Source organism: Geotrypetes seraphini, chromosome 3, assembly GCF_902459505.1.
Source record: "Geotrypetes seraphini chromosome 3, aGeoSer1.1, whole genome shotgun sequence".
NCBI lineage: Eukaryota > Metazoa > Chordata > Amphibia > Gymnophiona > Dermophiidae > Geotrypetes > Geotrypetes seraphini.
The window spans coordinates 410,986,317-411,005,697 of record NC_047086.1 but is presented as its reverse complement, the minus strand read 5'-3'; the positions used below and the strand labels follow the sequence as shown (position 1 = coordinate 411,005,697).

At 45.4% G+C, this 19,381-nt stretch overlaps 1 protein-coding gene across 1 annotated transcript in view; it reads left to right on the top strand.

The window, feature by feature from the left end:
* The window catches only part of PTK7 (protein tyrosine kinase 7 (inactive)), a 373,613-nt gene that overhangs the window by 304,281 nt on the left and 49,951 nt on the right, over positions 1-19,381 (top strand). The window contains 2 exon segments of the mRNA XM_033937683.1: positions 1,354-1,586; positions 2,176-2,256. Coding sequence (XP_033793574.1) covers positions 1,354-1,586; positions 2,176-2,256 — 314 coding nt within the window.

Below are 19,381 nucleotides of genomic sequence, written 5' to 3'. Positions count from 1 at the left end.
GAGGTTGCAAACTGAAAAAACACCATGAACACCTTCTCTCACATCTAGCAGCGTTATGGGGTAAAAACCTAGAACAACTACTCTCGCCCACCACTTACGAGGTATTTAGGAAGCGCCTCAAAACTCTTCTTTTCCTGAAATATCTAGACAGCTGACCCGTTCCTCTACTTCCCCCTCTATAACGGTTCTCCTGTCTTATCCCCCTCCTGTTTTCCAATCCCTCAACTTCTCTCAACTTGTACTTCACTAATCTTTTTTAAACCGCATAGAACTTAACGGTATTGCGGTATATAAACTGTTATTATTATTATTATTATACACTGAAAACTCCCGTTCTCCTTTCTGTTTTCGCTCTTTGGGAGTTTTCAGTGTAGTGAGGGGGTTCCCCCCACCCACCCCCTAACAGGAGTGCAATGACTTGTAAATGTAGTGGGGGGGTTCCATCCTTATAGCACTAACGGAAATACTTCAAAGTGGCAGCACACAAATGTCGCCGTGGGATTGTCGGCACTCCAAAGTCCGGCCTTCTTTTTTTTTTTCTTTTTCATTTTTCTTTATGAATTTTTCAACAAATATATAAATACATAAAAATAACAATAGCTGCATTAGTGACAAACATGTAAATAATTACATTATAATGAAAGTACATTAATTCATAGATTGCTGCGTACAATAAGTATCTAGGAGTTTCCAGTTTCTAATAAAAGATGGTAGGTGATTTTGTTGTAGTGCTGAAATCTCTTCATACTTGCTGTATGCACATAAGTTATTCCACCATGATACATGTTGGTTATTTTTCCAGTGAAGAACAATAATGTGCAGAGCTAAAGCTATCATAAGATTAAACAATCTGGTGCTTTGGCGGTAATATCAATTTGGCCATTATGCGAACGGGCTACTGGGCTTGATGGGACCATTGCTCTGACCCAGTAAGGTTATTCTTATGTTTAGATAACAAACTAAGCATGTGAATTCATTAGATCTGTTTTTATTTGGACCCATGATGTGAAAATGGAGCCCTCTAAATGTTTTGGATCTGTGATTTTAGTCATGTTTTTCCAGAGACGGTCCTAAAGGCTTACTCAGTGATCCCTGTATTGGGGGTGGTCCCCTTATCTTTCCGTGCCTAATAGAGTGCTGGTTTTCATGGTGCAGCACTCTGGCCCCCAGGTTTACTAACAGTACTTCTAAGGCACATGACCTCTTGCTACCAGGGGCTCAGTCTGGGTGAGAGATGTATGGAAGAAGACGGGAGGAAAAGTGTGCTTGAGGGGCAATGCAGTAGGATGAGGGACCAGAGCTGGAAGAAGCAGCTGGAAACGTGATTCAGAGGGACGTTATGTTTACTTTCAGGGAAGAGTGACTTTGGAGATGTGTTCCTTGCAAAAGCAAAAGGCATTCAGGATGGTGAGACTGAAACTGTGGTACTGGTGAAAAGCCTCCAGACAAGAGATGAACAGCTACAGCTGAACTTCCGTAGAGAGTTTGAAATGTTTGCCAAACTAAGTCACGCCAATGTAGTCCGATTGCTGGGGCTGTGCCGTGAGGTGGAACCTCATTACATGATCCTGGAATATGTTGATCTGGTACAGTATTATCTTGCATGTCTGAAACACACCGACTACTCAACCATACTATATTCTGTTGTACCTACAGCTCTAAAAAAAAATCTGTAAATGGCCAGAAACTAAACCCCAACCTTAAATATAACATCATCTCACTATACCATTCAGAATCCAAAATGCAGCATGAAATGCCACACTGCAATATTGGTCACACCCAGGAGCCCAGTGCCAGCATGGCATAATTCTACTGGGGCATCCTACTGGAAAGTGGCTTCATCAAGTTTTTCCCAATTTTCAAACTAGACTGACTTGAATACTTCCATAATCATTGTAGCATGCCACAGTGTTTTATCCTCCTCTGTCTGAAGATCTCAGGATGAGAGTCACATCCCTGGAGCACAAAACAGGGGCATGTTCTCATATGTTAGAGATGCTGGTATCCGATTCTTTCCTACTCATTTTCTTGGCCTCCGTATTCCAGCGTCTTTCACTTCGTCCATACTGTAGTTTCAGCTGCCTGCCTTGTCTTGCTCTGATGGCTACATAGAAGCTGTGTGAACCAGGAGCAGGCTCACATGTTGAAAACTAATGCTATTCTGTCTTATCTCAGGGGGACCTAAAGCAATACCTGCAGATCTCCAAAAGTAAAGATGAAAAGGTCAAGCTACAGCCCATCAGCACTAAGCAGAAGGTAAGAGGGTTGTAGATCATTTGTCACAGTCCCCATGGAAAACCATCCCATATCATTCATTCTTTAGTGTCTCTCTCAACCTCATTCCTACACCAGCGTTCTTCATTGCCAGGCTTGAAGGTCAGTGGATGTGCCTGTTAATACTCTGATTCTTCCTTCTCTCCTTAAAGAATGACATAGGGATGTTTTACCATGGTGACAAATTCTGTGTCATTCTCTATTGAGAGATGTTTCACTAAAACAAAGCATGGGAAGCAGAAAGGATGGAGTGGAAACGGACTATTCTTGCCCCAATTAAATGGAACTCTAGGAAGGGGATGGAGAGCAGAATACTCCATCCCCAGCATTAAGCAGAAGTCTGGGGATGGATCGTAGAATAAGAGAAAACCTAGAGTGAAGCATGGGGAGAAGGCAGAAAGACACCTCTCTACTAGAAGGCGTAAATACTGTGGGTCTGCACCAGCTTCTAAAGCGTGCAAATGCCCTGCTGCCTCTCACCCCTACCATCCAGCACTGCCTTGTCTCTCTCTCCTTCCTCTCTGCATCATGCAGTATCACAACTTAGATGCTTTTCCCTGTAAAATGTCCATCTGCTACTTTCTGCCACTTTTCAGATGTTTTACTCTTGAAAATGAGCGCCAATGAACATTTACATAAACTTGATATATATATTGTAGTCGGCATTTAATAAGAATATTGGTCTACAACTACTACAAAAAATACAATCATTTTGCTCCTTTGATAGAAAGATTCATGAAATCTACTTTTCTCCATTATTTCATTGAATACTAAAATTACGGTCAAATTACTTTCAATAAGATTATAAAATTCATCAGAGAAGCAATTAGTCCTACTGCTTTGCCTTATTTGAGGCTCTGCATTTCCTAAGTAACTTCATCCATGGTGAAGCACTGATTGTGTTCTTGGGCAGCATTATCCACATCAGACGACCATGGTAAATTCTGAGACTCTCCACCATTTTCTATAGCTTGTAAAGGCCTCTCTTGCCCCTATCATCCAGCATTGCCTTGTCGGTGTCTTTCTTTTCTGCATCATGCACTATACCCTTTCTCTCTCCACACCTCCATTTCTCTCTCTCTCTCTCTCTCCGTCTCTTCCCCACCCCAACAAGCATCCACCCCCAGCATTGATCCTTACCATGCTGATGTTCAAAAAAGCTGATACCTCATAGGCCCAGAACAGAGTATCAGCATCAGCTTCTTTGAGCGCCAGAACGGTAAGGATCAATGCCGGGGGTTGGATTAATGCCGAGTGGGTGAAAGATAGTAGTGGCAGTCATCAGGGGCTAGGGTAGCAACAGTCATCAGAGGGGTTGTGTGGATTGCAGGAGATCTGCATCAGTCATCAGGGGTGATATAAGGAAGGAGAGTAGTGCTGGTCATTGCAAAGAGAAGACAAAAATGTTGGCCATTTGAGTGGGCTTGAATATAAACATACCCCCATTTTTGGGCCAAAATCTCAGTTTATATTAGAGTATATTTGTATATACGGTATATTTTTGAAACTGTTTCATGGTAGTCCTATTATTAAGTTTCAATTTAATGATTTTAACTCTGCCTCATTCATTGTATTTATGTTTATATTTGGTCATAAGAATTGCCCCTGCTAGGTCAGACCAGTGGTACATTGTGCCCAGCAGTTTGCTCACACGGCGGCCCTCTGGTCAAAGACCAGCACCCTGAGACTAGCCCTACCTGCGTATGTTCCGGTTCAGCAGGAACTTGTCTAACTTTGTCTTTAATCCCTGGAGGGTGTTTTCCCATATGACAAGACTCCGGAAGAGTGTTCCAGTTTTCTACCACTCTCTAGGTGAAGAACTTCCTTATGTTCATACGGACTCTATCCCCTTTCAATTTTAGAGAGTGCCCTCTTGTTCTCCCTACCTTAGAGAGGGTGAACAAGCTGTCCTTTTCCACCAAGTCTATTCCCTTCAGTACCTTGAATGTTTCAATCATGTCCCCTCTCAATCTCCTCTGTTCGAGGGAGAAGAGGCCGAGTTTCTCTAATCTTTCACTGTACGGCAACTCCTCCAGCCCCTTAACCATCTTAGTCACTCTTCTCTGGACCCTTTCGAATAGTACTGTGTCCTTCTTCATGTATGGCGACCAGTGCTGGACGCAGTATTCCAAGTGAGGGCGCCCAGTACAGCGGCATGATAACCTTCAATCTGTTCGTGATCCCCTTTATCATGCCCAGGATTCTGTTTGCCCTTTTTGCCGCCGTTGCACATTGCACAGACGGCTTCATTGACTTGTTGATCAGAACTCCCAAGTCTCTTTCCTGGGAGGTCTCTCCAAGTATTGCCCTGGACATCCTGTATTCATGCATGAGATTTTTGTTATCGACATGCATCACTTTACACTTATCCACGTTGAATCTCATCTGCCATGTTGATGCCCATTCCTCGAGCCTAGTTATGTCACGTTGCAGATCTTCGCAATCCCCCTATGTCTTCACTACTCTGAACAACTTCTGCAAATTTAATCACCTCACTCGTCGTACCAATGTCCAGATCGTTTATAAAGATGTTGAAGAGCACGGTTCCAAGCATTGAGCCCTGCGGCACTCCACTGGTGACGCTCTTCTAGTCCAAGTATTGTCCATTTACCCCCACTCTCTGTTTCTAATGCTCCAGCCAGTTTTTAATCCATGTGAGTATTTCATCCTCGATTTCATGGCTTGCAATTTTCCGAAGTAGTTGTTCATGCGGAACCTTGTCAAATGCCTTCTGAAAATCCAGATATACAATGTCGACAGGGTCACCCTTATCTATCTGCTTGTTTACTCCCTCGAAGAAGTGCAGCAAGTTTGTCAAATAAGATCTGCCTTTGCTGAAACTGTGCTGGCTGGTCGTCATCAGACTCTGTCCGTCAAGGTGGTCAATGATGTGGTCCTTTATCAGCGCCTCCACCATCTTTCCTGGTACTGAGGTCAGACTCACCAGTCTGTAGTTTCCCGGGTCTCCCCTCGAACCTTTTTTGAAGATTGGCGTAACATTTTCCACCTTCCAGTCCTCCGGAATATTTCCTCATTTGATCAACAGATTGGCTATTGGCTGAAGCAGTTCAGCTATAGTCCCTTTCAGTTCCTTGATGACCCTCGGATGGATACCATCCGGTCCCAGTGATTTATCGCTCTTAAGCCTATCAATTTGTCTGCATACCTCTTCTAGACTGACCGTTAACCCTGTCAGTTTCCCGTTTTCGCTTCCAGCATATAGCCTATGGGTTCTGGTATGCTGTGTATATCCTCTTCGGTAAATACAGATGCAAAAAATGTGTTCATTTTGTCGGGGATTGCTTTGTCCTCCTTTAGCGCTCCCTTTATTCCTTGGTCAACCAAAGGTCCCACCGCTTCCTTCGTGGGTCGTTTCCCCTTGATATATCGAAAGAACGGCTTGAAGTTTTTTGCCTCTTTGGCTATTTTTTCCTCGTAGTCTCTTTTGGCCCCTTTTACCACCTTATGGCACCTGCATTGATGTTTGTTTGTGCTTATTCCAGTTTTCGTCAGTTTTTGACCTTTTTCATTCCTTAAATGAAGTTAGTTCTTTGTTCTTTTTCTTCTTGGATCCCTTGTTGATATGCTGTATATATTGATTTTTTTGCCTCGGTGACTGTATCCTTGAAAAGGGACCAAGCTTGCTCTAGCGTTTTTACATTGTTCATCCTCTTCTTAATCTTCTTCCCCACCATGCGTCTCATCCCTTCGTAATTCCCTTTTCGGAAGTTCAGTGCCATGGCCGTCTTACTGGACCAATGTTTCGCCCCTGCATCCAGGTCAAAGCGGATCATATTGTGATCGCTGTTTCCCAGCGTCCCTTCTCCTTCTACACCTTGTGCCGGTTCTGGCCATCCATTTAGAATTAAGTCCAGAATTGAGTTTCCTCTTGTATTTTCCTTGACAAGTTTTTCCAGGAAGCAATCGCCTATAGCATCTAGGAACTTGGTCTCTCTAGCTGAGCCAGAGGTGTCTAGGTTCCAGTCTATCCCCGGAGAGTTGAAGTCGCCCATGATAACTACATTGCCTCCCTTGCAGTTGCGTTTAATCTCATCTGTCATTTCTCCTTCAATTTCCTTGGACTGCCCTGGGGGTCAGTAGTAGATGCCGATCCTAGTTTCCGGTCAATTTGTTCCCGCAATTTTGATCCATGGAGACTCTAACTTATCCGTCTGTTGTGACATGTTATCTCCAGTAGATTCAATTCCCTCTTTGACGTATATGTCAATGCCTCCTCCTTTTTGAGTCGCTCTGTCTCTGCGGTATAGTTTATGTCCCGGTAGCACCGTGTCCTATACATTTTCCTCAGTGCACCATGTTTCCATGATGCCGATGATTTCAACATTATCCTTTTGTGCCACAGCTTCTAATTTACCCATCTTATTTCTAAGGCTCCTTGCGTTCATGTACATACACTTGAGTTTGCAGTCTGTTCCCTTCTTGCATGTCCTTCCCTCTTGTGTCCGTTTCGGTCTGTTTTGCCTTCGATCTGGTGAGTCTTCCATTCTATCTTCCTGAACGGCAAGGGTGTCCAAACATTTGGCTTCCCTGGGCCACATTGGCTGAAAAAAAATGTTTCTGGGGCTGCACAAATACGCAAATGTTGCAGCAAGACGGGAGCCGGCAAGACAGTAAACACCTGGGGGCAACAGAGGAAAACACTGCATCACCCTCGACCAAGGCTGCACAAAATACTTCACGGGGCCACAGTTGGCCCTTGGGCCACAGGTTGGACACCCCTGCTGCACTGTATCCTCCGGGTATACCGGTTCCCGAACCATCAACTCTGTCTCTCTCGGTTGAGTGTCAGCTTTCCCCTTCTTCCTAGTTTAAAAGCTTCTCAACTTCTTTTTACTACTGATATGCGGTTAACAAAGTTGTAAGTTTTATGTTGAATTATACCTGTTATATACTACCTTGGGTGAATCTCTTAATAAAGGCGGTTAATAAATCCCAATAAATAAATAACAAAGAAAGAAAGTACAGTCAAACCTCGGTTGGTGAGTAACGCGGTTTACGAGTGTTTTGCAAGACGAGCAAAACATTCTTGCAAATCGTGACTCACAAATCGAGCGTTGACTCGATTTGCGAGAATCACTCCCTTCCCCTGCCCACCCGCCCAAACAGAAGCCTTACCTCATTTGGCACCGGCACGCAGCCCACAGACATGTCCTGTGGGCTGCTTGCCAGTGCCAGATGGGGTAAGGGCGGAGAGCGATGCCGGTTCTTGGGGGGGGGGGAGGGAGGGGTGGCACAGCGCCGGTGGCCTCGAGGGGGGGACACACCAATCAAGCGAGTTTCCCTTACTTCCTATGGGGAAATTCACTTTGATATACAAGCAATTTGGTTTACGAGCATGCTTCTGGAGCAAATTATGCTCGTAAACCAAGGTTCCACTATATATTAAAAATAATAAGACACAAAATATGAAGGTTTTCAGGATCAAGCACAATGGTCGTGCAAAAGGTGCCATAATATAGGGTTCCAACATGCAGAAAAACTTTTACCAAAATAAGTTCACAAATCAAAGAATGTGATGTCAAACTCGGTGGGGTTATTTTCAGTCCACTCCCTTTGCACATATTTCCCAAATATTCCCTTTTATAGTAGGTAGCTTTTCCTCAATAGCAACTATCTTCAAACATTTGCCCTCCAAAATCCAAAAGCATAGGATTTATATAAAAAGAGATTATGGTCCAGATTCACTAAAATTAGCGACTCAATTGCTGTTGGCTGATTCTCTGGCCGATTTTCAAACAGCAATTGATTCACTATCAAGGTTGCATGCAAATGATTTGCATGGAGGTGAGTGATTGAGTCAGTGCAGAGTAGAGAATGACACGGTAGCTTTTACCCGCGGGTAACCCTCCGAAACAGGGAGAGAAAAAATTGTGGTCGCTGCGGGGACGGGGACAAGGCCATTCTCCGCCCCTTGGCGCGGTGAATAGTCTTGTCTCCGCAGGAAAGTAAGCACGGATTGCGCGGTCCAGTAGTCTCCTCCTGCCCGATCGCCGTATCCTGTGTCCCGCCATCTCCTTCCCTCCCTTCCTCTCACCTTATGTGCCGAATTTAACTTTTCTTCTCCCAGTGGCACGCTTTCAACAAGTTGCGTGCGTGGCTGACTCAACTTCCTGTTTCCGGTTGGGTCAGAGGAGAAGATTCAACAACTCAAGCAGCCGCACACACACATGCGCGCTACTTGTTTGAAAGCATGCCGCTGGGAGAAGAAAAATTAAATTTGGCACTTAAGGTGAGGGGAAGGGAGGGAAGGAGATGGCGGGATGCAGGATGCAGCGATCAGGCGGGAGGGGGCTGCTGGATCACGCATGTTGGAAAGAGATGCTGGGCTAAGGGGATGAAGAGGGAGACATATATTAAAGGAGAGATACATGGCGGTAAATTATGTGCATGGGGGGACAGAGACATAAAGGGGAGATACATGGAGTGGGGAAATTATGTGCATGGGGGCATAGGGACAGAGACATCAAGGGGCAATACTTGGGGATGGTATAGGGGGACAGGGGGGGCAATGCCAGATACAGAAGAGAGATATTAGAAATGGAGAAAATAGGAACACGGAAGCGAGATGGTTTGTGCGGATGGGATTAGATGGTTTGCAGGGATGGGGATGTTGACTGAGCTCGCGGGAACGAACTCACTGAGACAGGGACAAATTTTTTCACCATGTTATTCTCTAGTGCAGAAGCCCACTCCCTCCTGCCACCGCAATGCCCCCTTTTGCGTTGGGAGCAGGAGGAACCACAGACACCTCCTGGTCCTCTGCCCGGTCTGCTACACCACTGGGCTTTAGGCCCCTCCCCAGTGTATCATATGATGCACGGGGAGGGGCCTAAGGCCCTTATTGGCTCAGATGCCTCATGCTCCTTCCTTGGGAGGGGCCTGAGGCGTCTGAGCCTATCAGGAACTTCCTTAGGACAATCCTTTGAAGATTCAGCCAATCACAGGCCCTGGAGAGAAAAACATACAAAAGCATGCTCCGTGGGCACGGCTGGACCAGAGCATCCAGACCTTCACTTCCGGGTTCGTATCTTCAATTGAAAAACCTGTCTGCCTATGTTCATTGCTGTAGCCATCAGGTCAAATGGTGGTCAACTCCAGTGGTGAAAAATGACCTGAAATGCTGTTATCCGGATTCAAGGTCTGTTTGCAGAGGAAGTCGACTTGGACATTGTCCACTCCCGCTATATGCGCTGCCGAGAGTGCCTGCAAATGATGTTCCACCCATGCGAAGAGTAGGTGGGCCTCCAGACTCAGATGAACACTCTGGGTGCACCCCTTGCTGATTGACATAGGTCACTGCTGTAGCATTGTCCGAGAAGACCCATACTGCCTGACCTGCTAGAGTCTGAAGCTTCACAAGCACTAGCCAAATGCCTAAAAGTTCCATCCGGTTGATTGCCACTTCCCCTGAGTGGGTGACCAACACCCTAGAATCAATCAGCTGAGTGGACTGGTATCCATCATTACGACTACCCAAAAAGAGATCCAAAGGAACAGGCCCTTGGAAAGAGACTGTAGGTAAAGCCACCAATCAATACTGGCCTTGGCCTCCAGGATCCAAGGCAAAGATTTATATCTGTGAAGACCAGCATGTGAGCAAAGCATGCTAGATAAGGACGAATGTGAGCCCTCTCCCAAGAAACCACGTGTTATGTGGCAATCATGGAAACCAGGACTTGAAGAGAGTCCCATGCTGATGGAGCTGGTTTGGGTAGGAGGCATGCTATCTGAGGAGGAAAGCTTTTGTCTGTATGCCTCTGGAAGATAGACTCAGCCTGTTGCCATGTCAAGCAGAATACCCAAGTACTCTAGTGATTGCTTCGGAGACAAACAGCTCTTTCGGTAATTCACAATCCAACCGAGACTCTAGTACTGTGACCATACGAGCGACCATGCGCCGAACCTTGGAGCATAAGGGAGCTCAAATCAGCCAGTCCAGGTAGACTGTAGCCTTTAGCCCTGAAGCCCCCATCCTTCGCAGGTGGGCTGCCACTACCACATCACCCAGATGTGGTAGTGGCACATGGAGCGGCAGGCAATCAGTGCATGGATGCGGCGCTGGTGTTAGGCAGAAGGATTCCACTTTGTGTGCAACTGGATGACGTTCTGGGGGAAGAGCAAGCTGTACAGGAAGGACGGACTCCACCTCAGCAGAGATGGAATGAGGCTACTTGCAAGCAACATCAAGTGACAAGTTGAGAAGTTTTTAAACTAGGAAGAAGGGGAAAGCCGACAGTCAACCGAGAGAAAGAGTTGATGGTTCGGAAACTGGTATACCCGGAGGATACCGTGCAGGAAGATAGAGGGGAAGACTCACCGAAGGACACCTGCAGGAAGATATAGGGGAAGACTCACCGGATCACAGGCAAGTAAGACCAAAAGGGACACAAGAGGGAAGAAAATACAAGAAAGGAGCAAGTGTAAACTCAAGTGTATGTACACGAACACAAGGAGCCTAAGGACATGTGAGGTTATCAAATTTGCTGATGACACCAAGCTTTGCAGCAGGGTTAGAAACGCGGAAGACTGTGAGGTCCTGCAAAGAGACCTAACAAGACTGGAAGAGTGGGCAAAAAAATGGCAAATGAGTTTTAATATAGAGAAATGTAAGGTCATGCATGTAGGGAAGAAGAACCCGATGTTCAGCTACAAAATGGGGGGATCACTGCTAGGGGTAAGCAACCTTGAAAGAGACCGGGGTGATGGTGGACACAACATTGAAAGCATCAACTCAGTGCGCAACGGCCTCAAAGAAAGCGAACAGAATGTTGGGTATCATTAAAAAGGGTATCTCGACCAGGACGAAGGAAGTCATCATGCCGCTGTATCGTGCAATGGTGCGCCCACATCTGGAGTACTGTGTCCAATACTGGTCGCCGTACCTCAAGAAGGACATGGCAGTACTCGAGGGGGTCCAGAGGAGAGCAACTAAATTGATAAAAGGTATGGAAAACTATTCATATGCTGACAGGTTGAAGATGCTGGGGCTCTTCTCCCTGGAAAAGCGGAGACTTAGAGGAGACATGATAGAAACCTTCAAAATCCTGAGGGGCATAGAGAAAGTGGACAGGGACAGATTTTTCAGACTGTGGGGAACCACTAACACAAGGGGTCACTCGGAAAAATTGAGAGGGGACAGGTTTAGAACAAATGCTAGGAGGTTCTTTTTTACCTAGAGGGTGGTGGACACATGGAATGCGCTTCCGAAGGTTGTGATAGCCCAGAGCACATTGCAGGGTTTCAAGGAAGGTTTAGACAAGTTCCTAAAAGAAAAGGGGATTGAGGGTTACAGATAAAAAAGAAGAAGTAGGTTACAGAAACGGACAGGAACCACATTACAGGTCATAGACCTGACGGGCCGCCGCGAGAGCGGACTGCTGGGCGTGATGGACCAATGGTCTGACCCAGTGGTGGCAACTTCTTATGTTCTTATTAAGATGGGTGAATTAGAAGCTATCAAAAAAGAAAAAAGGGGGTATGAAGGATAATTAATACAAAAAATTATTTTAATTTTTATTTAGTACCTAACTTCCTATTTATAAAAACTATTATTACTAATAATCCACATATGAGAACTTATTCTGAGCACACACTTTTACCCCAATATAAATAGATTACACATTTTAATCTATTTATATTGGGGTAAAAGTGTGTGCTCAGAATAAGTTCTCATATGTGGATTATTAGTAATAATAGTTTTTATAAATAGGAAATTAAGTACTAAATAAAAATTAAAATAATTTTTTGTATTAATTATCTTTCATACTCCCTTTTTTCTTTTTTGATTGATGATATTTTTGTGGGTTGGATAACTTGGATTATGATCCGTGTGTTTGTTAATTGAGTTAGAAGCTATGGCACAAAAAGATAACGTTGACATCATCGGCATCACGGAAACATGGTGGACTGAGGAAAATGTATGGGACACTGCTACCGGGATACAAGCTATACTACAGACAGAGTGGCTCAAAAAGGTGGGGGCATTGCCATATATGTCAAAGAGGGAATTGAATCTACTGGATAGAACACGCCAGAAATGACAAACAAGTTAGAGTCTCTATGGGTCAAAATTCCAGGAACAAATGGATTGGAAATGAAGATCGGCATCTACTACCAACCTCCAGGACAGTCTGAAGAAATTGATGTAGAAATGACGGACTAGATTAAACGCAAATGCAAGGGAGGCAACGCAGTTATCATGGGTGACTTCAACTATCTGGGAATAGACTGGAACCTAGGCACCTCCGGCTGTGCTAGGGAGACCAAGTTCCTGGATGCTGTTAGCGATTGCTTCCTGGAACAACTTGTCAAGGAAAATACAAGAGGAAATGCAGTTCTGGACTTAATTCTGAATGGACTGCAAGGACCGGCACAAAGTGTAGAAGTAGAGGGAACGCTGGGAAGCAGCGGTCACAATATGATCCACTTCAACCTGGACACAGGGGAGTAACACCGGTCCAGAACGACGGCCACGAAAGAAATTACAAAGGGATGAGACTCATGGTGGGGAAGAAGATTAGGAAGAGGATAAACTTTGTAAAAATACTAGAGCAAGCATGGTCCCTTTTTAAGGACACAGTCACCGAGGCACAAAATCTACATATACTGCGTATCAACAAAGGATCCAAGAGGAAAAAGAACAAAGAACCGGTGTGGCACACTGTAGAGGTGAAGGAAGCGATCAGAGACAAGAAAACTTCATTTATGGAATGGAAAAGGGTAAAAACGGATGAAAACTGGAATAAGCACAAACAACATCAACGTAGGTGCCATAAGACGGTAAAAGGGGCCAAAAGAGACTACGAGGAAAAAATAGCCAAGGAGGCGAAAAACTTGAAGACATTCTTTCGATACATTAAAGGGAAATAACCCATGAAGGAAGTGGTGGGTCTGTTGGATGACCGTGGAATAAAGGGAGTGTTAAAGGAAGATAAAGAAATCGCCGACAAACTGAATATATTTTTTGCGTCTGTATTTACCGAAGAGGATATACGCAACATATCGGAACCCACCAGGCTCTATGCTGGAAATGAAGACGGGAAACTGACAGGGCTGATGGTCCATCTAGAAGAGGTATACATGTAGATTGATAGGCTAAAGAGCGATAAATCCCCAGGACCGGATGGCATCCGTCCGAGGGTCATCAAGGAACTGAAAGGGACTATAGCTGAACTGCTTCAACTAGTAGCCAACCTGTCGATCAAATCGGGAAAGATTCCGGAAGACTGGAAGGTGGCGAATGTTACTCTGATCTTCAAAAAGGGTTTGAGGGGAGATCCGGGAAACTAAAGACTGGTGAGTCTAACCTCGGTACTGGGAAAGATGGTAGAGGCGCTGATAAAGGACCGCATCATTGTTCACTTTTACGGACACGGTCTGATGAGGACCAGCCAGCACGGTTTCAGCAAAGGCAGATCTTGTCTGACGAACTTGCTGCACTTTTTCGAGGGAGTAAACAGGTAGATAGACAAGGGCAACCCAGTCGACATTGTATATCAGGATTTTCAGAAGGTGTTCGACAAGGTTCCGCATGAACGACTACTTCAGAAAATTACGAGTCATAGAATTGAGGGTGAAATACGTGGATCAAAAACTGGCTGGAGCAAGAAACAGAGAGTTGGGGGTAAATGGACAATACTCGGACTGGAAGAGCGTCACCAGTGGAGTGCCGCAGGGCTTGATGCTTGGACCCGTGCTCTTCAACATCTTTATAAACAATCTGGACATTAGTACGACGAGTGAGGTGATTAAATTTGCGGACGATACGAAGTTATTCAGAGTAGTGAAGATGCAGGGGGATTGTGAAGATCTGCAATGTGACATAATCAAGCTTGAGAAATGGGCATCGACATGGCAAATGAGGTTCAACGTGGATAAGTGTAAAGTGATGCATGTCTGGAACAAAAATCTCATGCACGAATACAGGATGTCCGGGGCGGTACTTGGAGAGACCTCCCAGGAAAGAGACTTGGGAGTTCTGATCGACAAGTTAATGAAGCCATCTGCACAATGTGCGGCAGCGGCAAAAAGGGCGAACAGAATGCTAGGAATGATTAAGAAGGGGATCTCGAACAGATTGGAGAGGGTCATTATGCTGTTGTACCGGGCCATGGTACGCCCTCACCTGGAATACTGTGTCCAGCACTGATCGCCATACATGAAGAAGGACAAGGTGCTACCCGAAAGGGTCCAGAGAAGAGCGACTAAAATGATTAAGGGGCTGGAGGAGTTGCCGTACAGTGAGAAATTAGAGAAACTAGGCCACTTCTCCCTTGAAAAGAGGAGACTGAGAGGGGACATGATCGAAACGTTCAAAATACTGAAGGAAATAGACTTAGTAGAGAAAGACAGACTGTTCACCCTCTCCAAGGTAGGGAGAATGAGAGGGCACTCTCTAAAGTTGAAAGGGGATAGATTCTGTACAAACGTAAGGAAGTTCTTCTTCACCCAGAGACTGGTAGAAAGCTGAAACGCTCTTCCGGAGTCTGTTATAGGGGAAAACACCCTCCAGGGTTTCAAGACAAAGTTGGACAAGTTCATGCTAAACTGGAACATACGCAGGTGAGGGTGGACTCATTTAGAGCACTGGTCTTTGACCTGAGGGCCGCCGCGTGAGTGGACTGCTGTGCACGATGGACCACTGGTCTGATCCAGCAGCAGAATTTCTTATGTTCTTATGTGAAAGTGCAAGGAGCTGTCGCCAAGACAAAAGGCAAGGGAAGAACAGATAGTGCTGTTCCAGCACATGAAACCTGAGAAGCTTTCTGTGAACTGGGAAAATGGAACTATGCAAGTAGACCTCTGTCAGATTCAGAGAAGCCAGGAACTCTTCCGGAGAGACTGAACATAAGAACATAAGAATTGCCGCTGCTGGGTCAGACCAGTGGTCCATTGCACCATGCAGTCCACTCACACGGCAGCCCCCAGGTCAAAGACCTGTGCCCTAACCGAGACCAGCCCTACCTGCGTTCGTTCTGGTTCAGCAGGAACTTGTCCAACCTTGTCTTGAATCCCTGGAGCGTGTTTTCCCTTATAACAGACTCCTAGAGAGCATTCCAGTTCTCCACCACTCTGGGTGAAGAAGAACTTCCTTACGTTCGTATGGAATCTATCCCCTTTTAGCTTCAGAGAGTGCCCTCTTGTTCTCTCTACCTTGGAGAGGGTGAACAACCTGTCTTTATCTACTAAGTCTATTCCCTTCATTATCTTGGATGTTTTGATCATGTCTCCTCTTAGTCTCCTTTCTTCAAGGGAGAACAGGCCCAGCTTCCCTAATCTCTCACTATACGGCAACTCCTCTAAGCCCTTAACCATTTTAGTCTCTCTTCTCTGGACCTTTTCAAGTAGTACTGTGTCCTTCTTCATGTACGGCGACCAGTGCTGGACGCAGTATTCCAGGTGAGGGCGTACCATAGCCCGGTATAGCGGCATGATAACCTTCTCCGAACTTGATAATCTTCTCTGACCTTCTACGAGATGCATGCAGTCAACCAACTGGAAATTGTCCTTTTGTAAACAAGATGCCCCAGCTTGTTTGGATCGAAGGAGACAAAAAGTTGTGGAGAAGGCCAATGCTCGTATGCAGGCCAGAGTATAAAGAGCTGTTTCTCCAGGATGAGAATGAGGCTTTGGGAAAAAACTGGAAGCACAATCGATTTACTGAGATGAAACTCTATGACAGATAACTCAGATAAGACAGTCTCCATGTGTAAACGCGGAACCCGGAGTGCTGCTTTTGTGTGCAAGGACAGAATAGGTCTCCAATCATCAGAACCTTTCTTTGACATGATAAAGTATGGGAAGCACAGCCTCTGAGGCCTGCATGTCTGGCAGTCTGCTCACTATGACTTGCACCCGGATCATTTTTTCTGGGTGCCCCACTGGAGAGTCCACAAACAAATCTGTCAGAGGCCCGGCAAATTCTAGCTTCTAGTTGTTCTGCATGATGTCTAGAACCCAGTGGTCGGATGTAGTCTGAACCTTGGCATGAAGACATTTTGAGAGTCGGCCCCCTATCTTGAGACGGGACTGCCCTAGACTTGGCATCATTGCGACTCCTTGATGGAGGGAACCGCCTGGGCTGCTGTAGACTGGTTGCACCTGGATCCAGAAGATCTCTGCCTGAAACTCTGGGAGAATCTCTGGGAAGCGGAGCTGAAACATTGCCTAGACCTCCTGGAGCTGAGCATCCTGAGCCTCTAGAGACTCTGGGACTGCTGTCAGGCAAGGTCTTGTGTCAACGATCTACCCACACATGAAATAAGATCATCCAACCCCTTTCCAAATAATAACTGCCCTTTAAAAGGGAGTCTGCTGAGAGTAGTTTTAGAGGTGAAATCACTAGCCCATTACCTGATCCAGAGTATTCTGCGTGCTGAAATTGAATAAGCTGACACTTGTAACACAAATAATGTCTTAGCATCCACCACATAATTCACTCCAGAGAGAAGGAGTTGAGGCACAGGCTCTTCGCTCTCACACTCCATAGTACGTAGCCTGGATAGATGGGTACATATCACAAAGGATGCCGTTGAAGCTATTTTAATACCCAAAGCCAATATCTTGAAAGCCTCTTGAGAACACCTCCACTCGACGATTCTGCGTATCCCTTGAGCACCACCCCGCCTTTACTAGGAAGAGAGGTGCACTTAGTAATCTGCACAACCAAAGAATCCACTTTAGACTGGACAAAAAGTTGCTGGCAGTTCTGCACCATAGGATACAGCTAAGACTTGGCTCTCACCATCTGAACAGACCCCTCAGGAGAATTCCACTGCTGAGTGACTGAGACATTAATGTCTGGATGCCAAGGAAACATGGAAGACTGAACCCTTACTCCACTCAGAAGTGAGGAGGAAGTAGATGGAACTGGCTGAGAGTCCAAATTCAGCTCACACAAGGACTTGGAACAGGATCCAAAGTGCCATACTGCGGACCTGCATCCTCTAAGGTATGATGTGGTATCCTAGGACAATAAGGGAACAGACTTGTCATTTGTGTACCCATCCAAAGGATCTCCCAAGTCCTGGGCAGTAGAAAACTGTGAGGGAAATGCATCCAGAGGGTCCAAGTCCTCATGTGCAAGGTCTGAAGCGCAATCCGCTTTCGCCTTGGAAGACTGGCTGTCCTGAAAGGCTTTTCACATTAAATTCACAAATTCAGAAGAAAAGGCCATACCAGGCAGCATAGAGTCACTGGAAGCTCTGCTGCTTCTCCACCCTTTTGTGCAGGAAAGTCACTGTTCCCAGGGCCTCAAAAGAAAAATGCCCAACCCACTAGCCTAGATGCCTTTCCAGCAGCCCTAGACCACAAAGGAAGAGGCTAAGCTAGACGCTCCCACCTCTCCATCTCGTGTGGCGCTGCACATGGTACAAGGCACCCCTGAGGTGCACAATTTGTACATTCCTGGCATGAATCAGTGGTAAAAGAGCCCAAGGACTACATCTCAAGAGGTTTTGAGGCAAAAATTGGAATTTTGGAGCTGCAGGATACTTTTGGGGGGGGGAAAAAAATTGCTAAAATCCAAGATGGTTGCCGTAAGGATTTTGATGCCAAAATACTTGAAAAATGGCAAAATAAAAGTTGACTGGCAAATTTAGGATTTTTTTTAGAGGGGAAACATAAGGGAACAATCGCCAATGCTTGAAATCTCACTGTGACCTGTGCTGGTGTTAATGTGCTGCAGCCTGCTTCAGCTCTGAACAGCAGCTGGAAAGGGAGAAGAAATTACTGCCTCATCCAGAAGGTTTTTTCCAACACTGATTTTCGGGCTGCCAGTTGGACATGGGGTCGAAGCAGAAGGATAAGATCTTACGGAGACTTGATGTGCGAAGAGTCTTACTCCACTACTTGGAGAGGACCAGTGACTTCTGTTGTTCTGACTAGCCAATCCAGGTGGGGTAGACCGGCATCCAAGACCTCTATTGCCTGGTGGATCCACATGGCTATTTCATTGACTTATATCGCCTATGGTAAGCAGCTGCTGGTTCCTCTTGATGTTTATTCGACCAGGGGTGTTGCAGCTTCTTTGGCAGTCTTGAGTGGTTCATCCAGCTGAGAATTGTAGAGCGGCCACTTGGTGTTCTCTTCATACCTTCATGAGGTTCTGCAGAGTGGACATGGTAGCTCGATCTGACACCACCTTTGGGACCCTCGATGTTGCGGGCAGGCTATTTTCCACCCTAGACGTTGCTATTGCTTTGGTACATCGCCTATTGTACTGATTCCGAAGTGGATGTAACAGACTGGAAGATTAGGTTCTTAACTTTGATAACCTTCATTCTGTAAATCCATAGAGAAGTCAGTACGACCCGCCCTGTATCTTCTCTGCTTCTTTCTGTATTGTGTGCATTTTCTACCTCGGATGTTTCTCCTTTCAGGCCTGAGTATCTTCCAACCAGTCGAGAGACCCTGCAGGGAGCATTCTATATATGTGAATACATATATTTGCTGCTAGCTATGCTCCAATTAGTGCTCGTTACATACAGCAGGTTGGTTTCTATTGCTACCATGTTCTTGCCTTATTTTCATGTTGCTTGTTTATTAATTGTTTCTTATATATTGTAGAGCAGAACAGAATAATGTTTGCGGGGAAGTTCCCTGTGCCCCCTTTGTATGCTTTGTTCCAGTGATGTTTGTTTGCTTGTTGAAGCAACTGTAGGGGGCTCTGTGTCTGCTAAGTAGGAGGAGCAGGAAAAAAGTGTAGCTTTCTGCAAGAGTTGGTTCACAGGTTGAGATAAAGCACCTATTGTACTAACTCCTCTGTGGATTTACAGAATGAAGATTATCAAAGATAAGAACCTAATCTTCCACTTTCAATTCTTCACCGAGTATCCCAGTGGAATATCATACCCCCTCTCCATTTTGCTTCTTTTGAAAGTTGTCCATTTTCCCTATTTTTCAATTTTCTGAAAAAAATTTGAGGACATTCAGATCCAGCGAGAACTAATGATACAAGGAAGCTGCTCTGGTTCAGCATATTGGAATTTAAATAATTCAAAAATAATATCCCAAAACCTGTAAAACATCTGACAGAAAAGCATCTGTTCTAGACTACACAAAAGAACCTGTGAAGAAGTTAATAAAT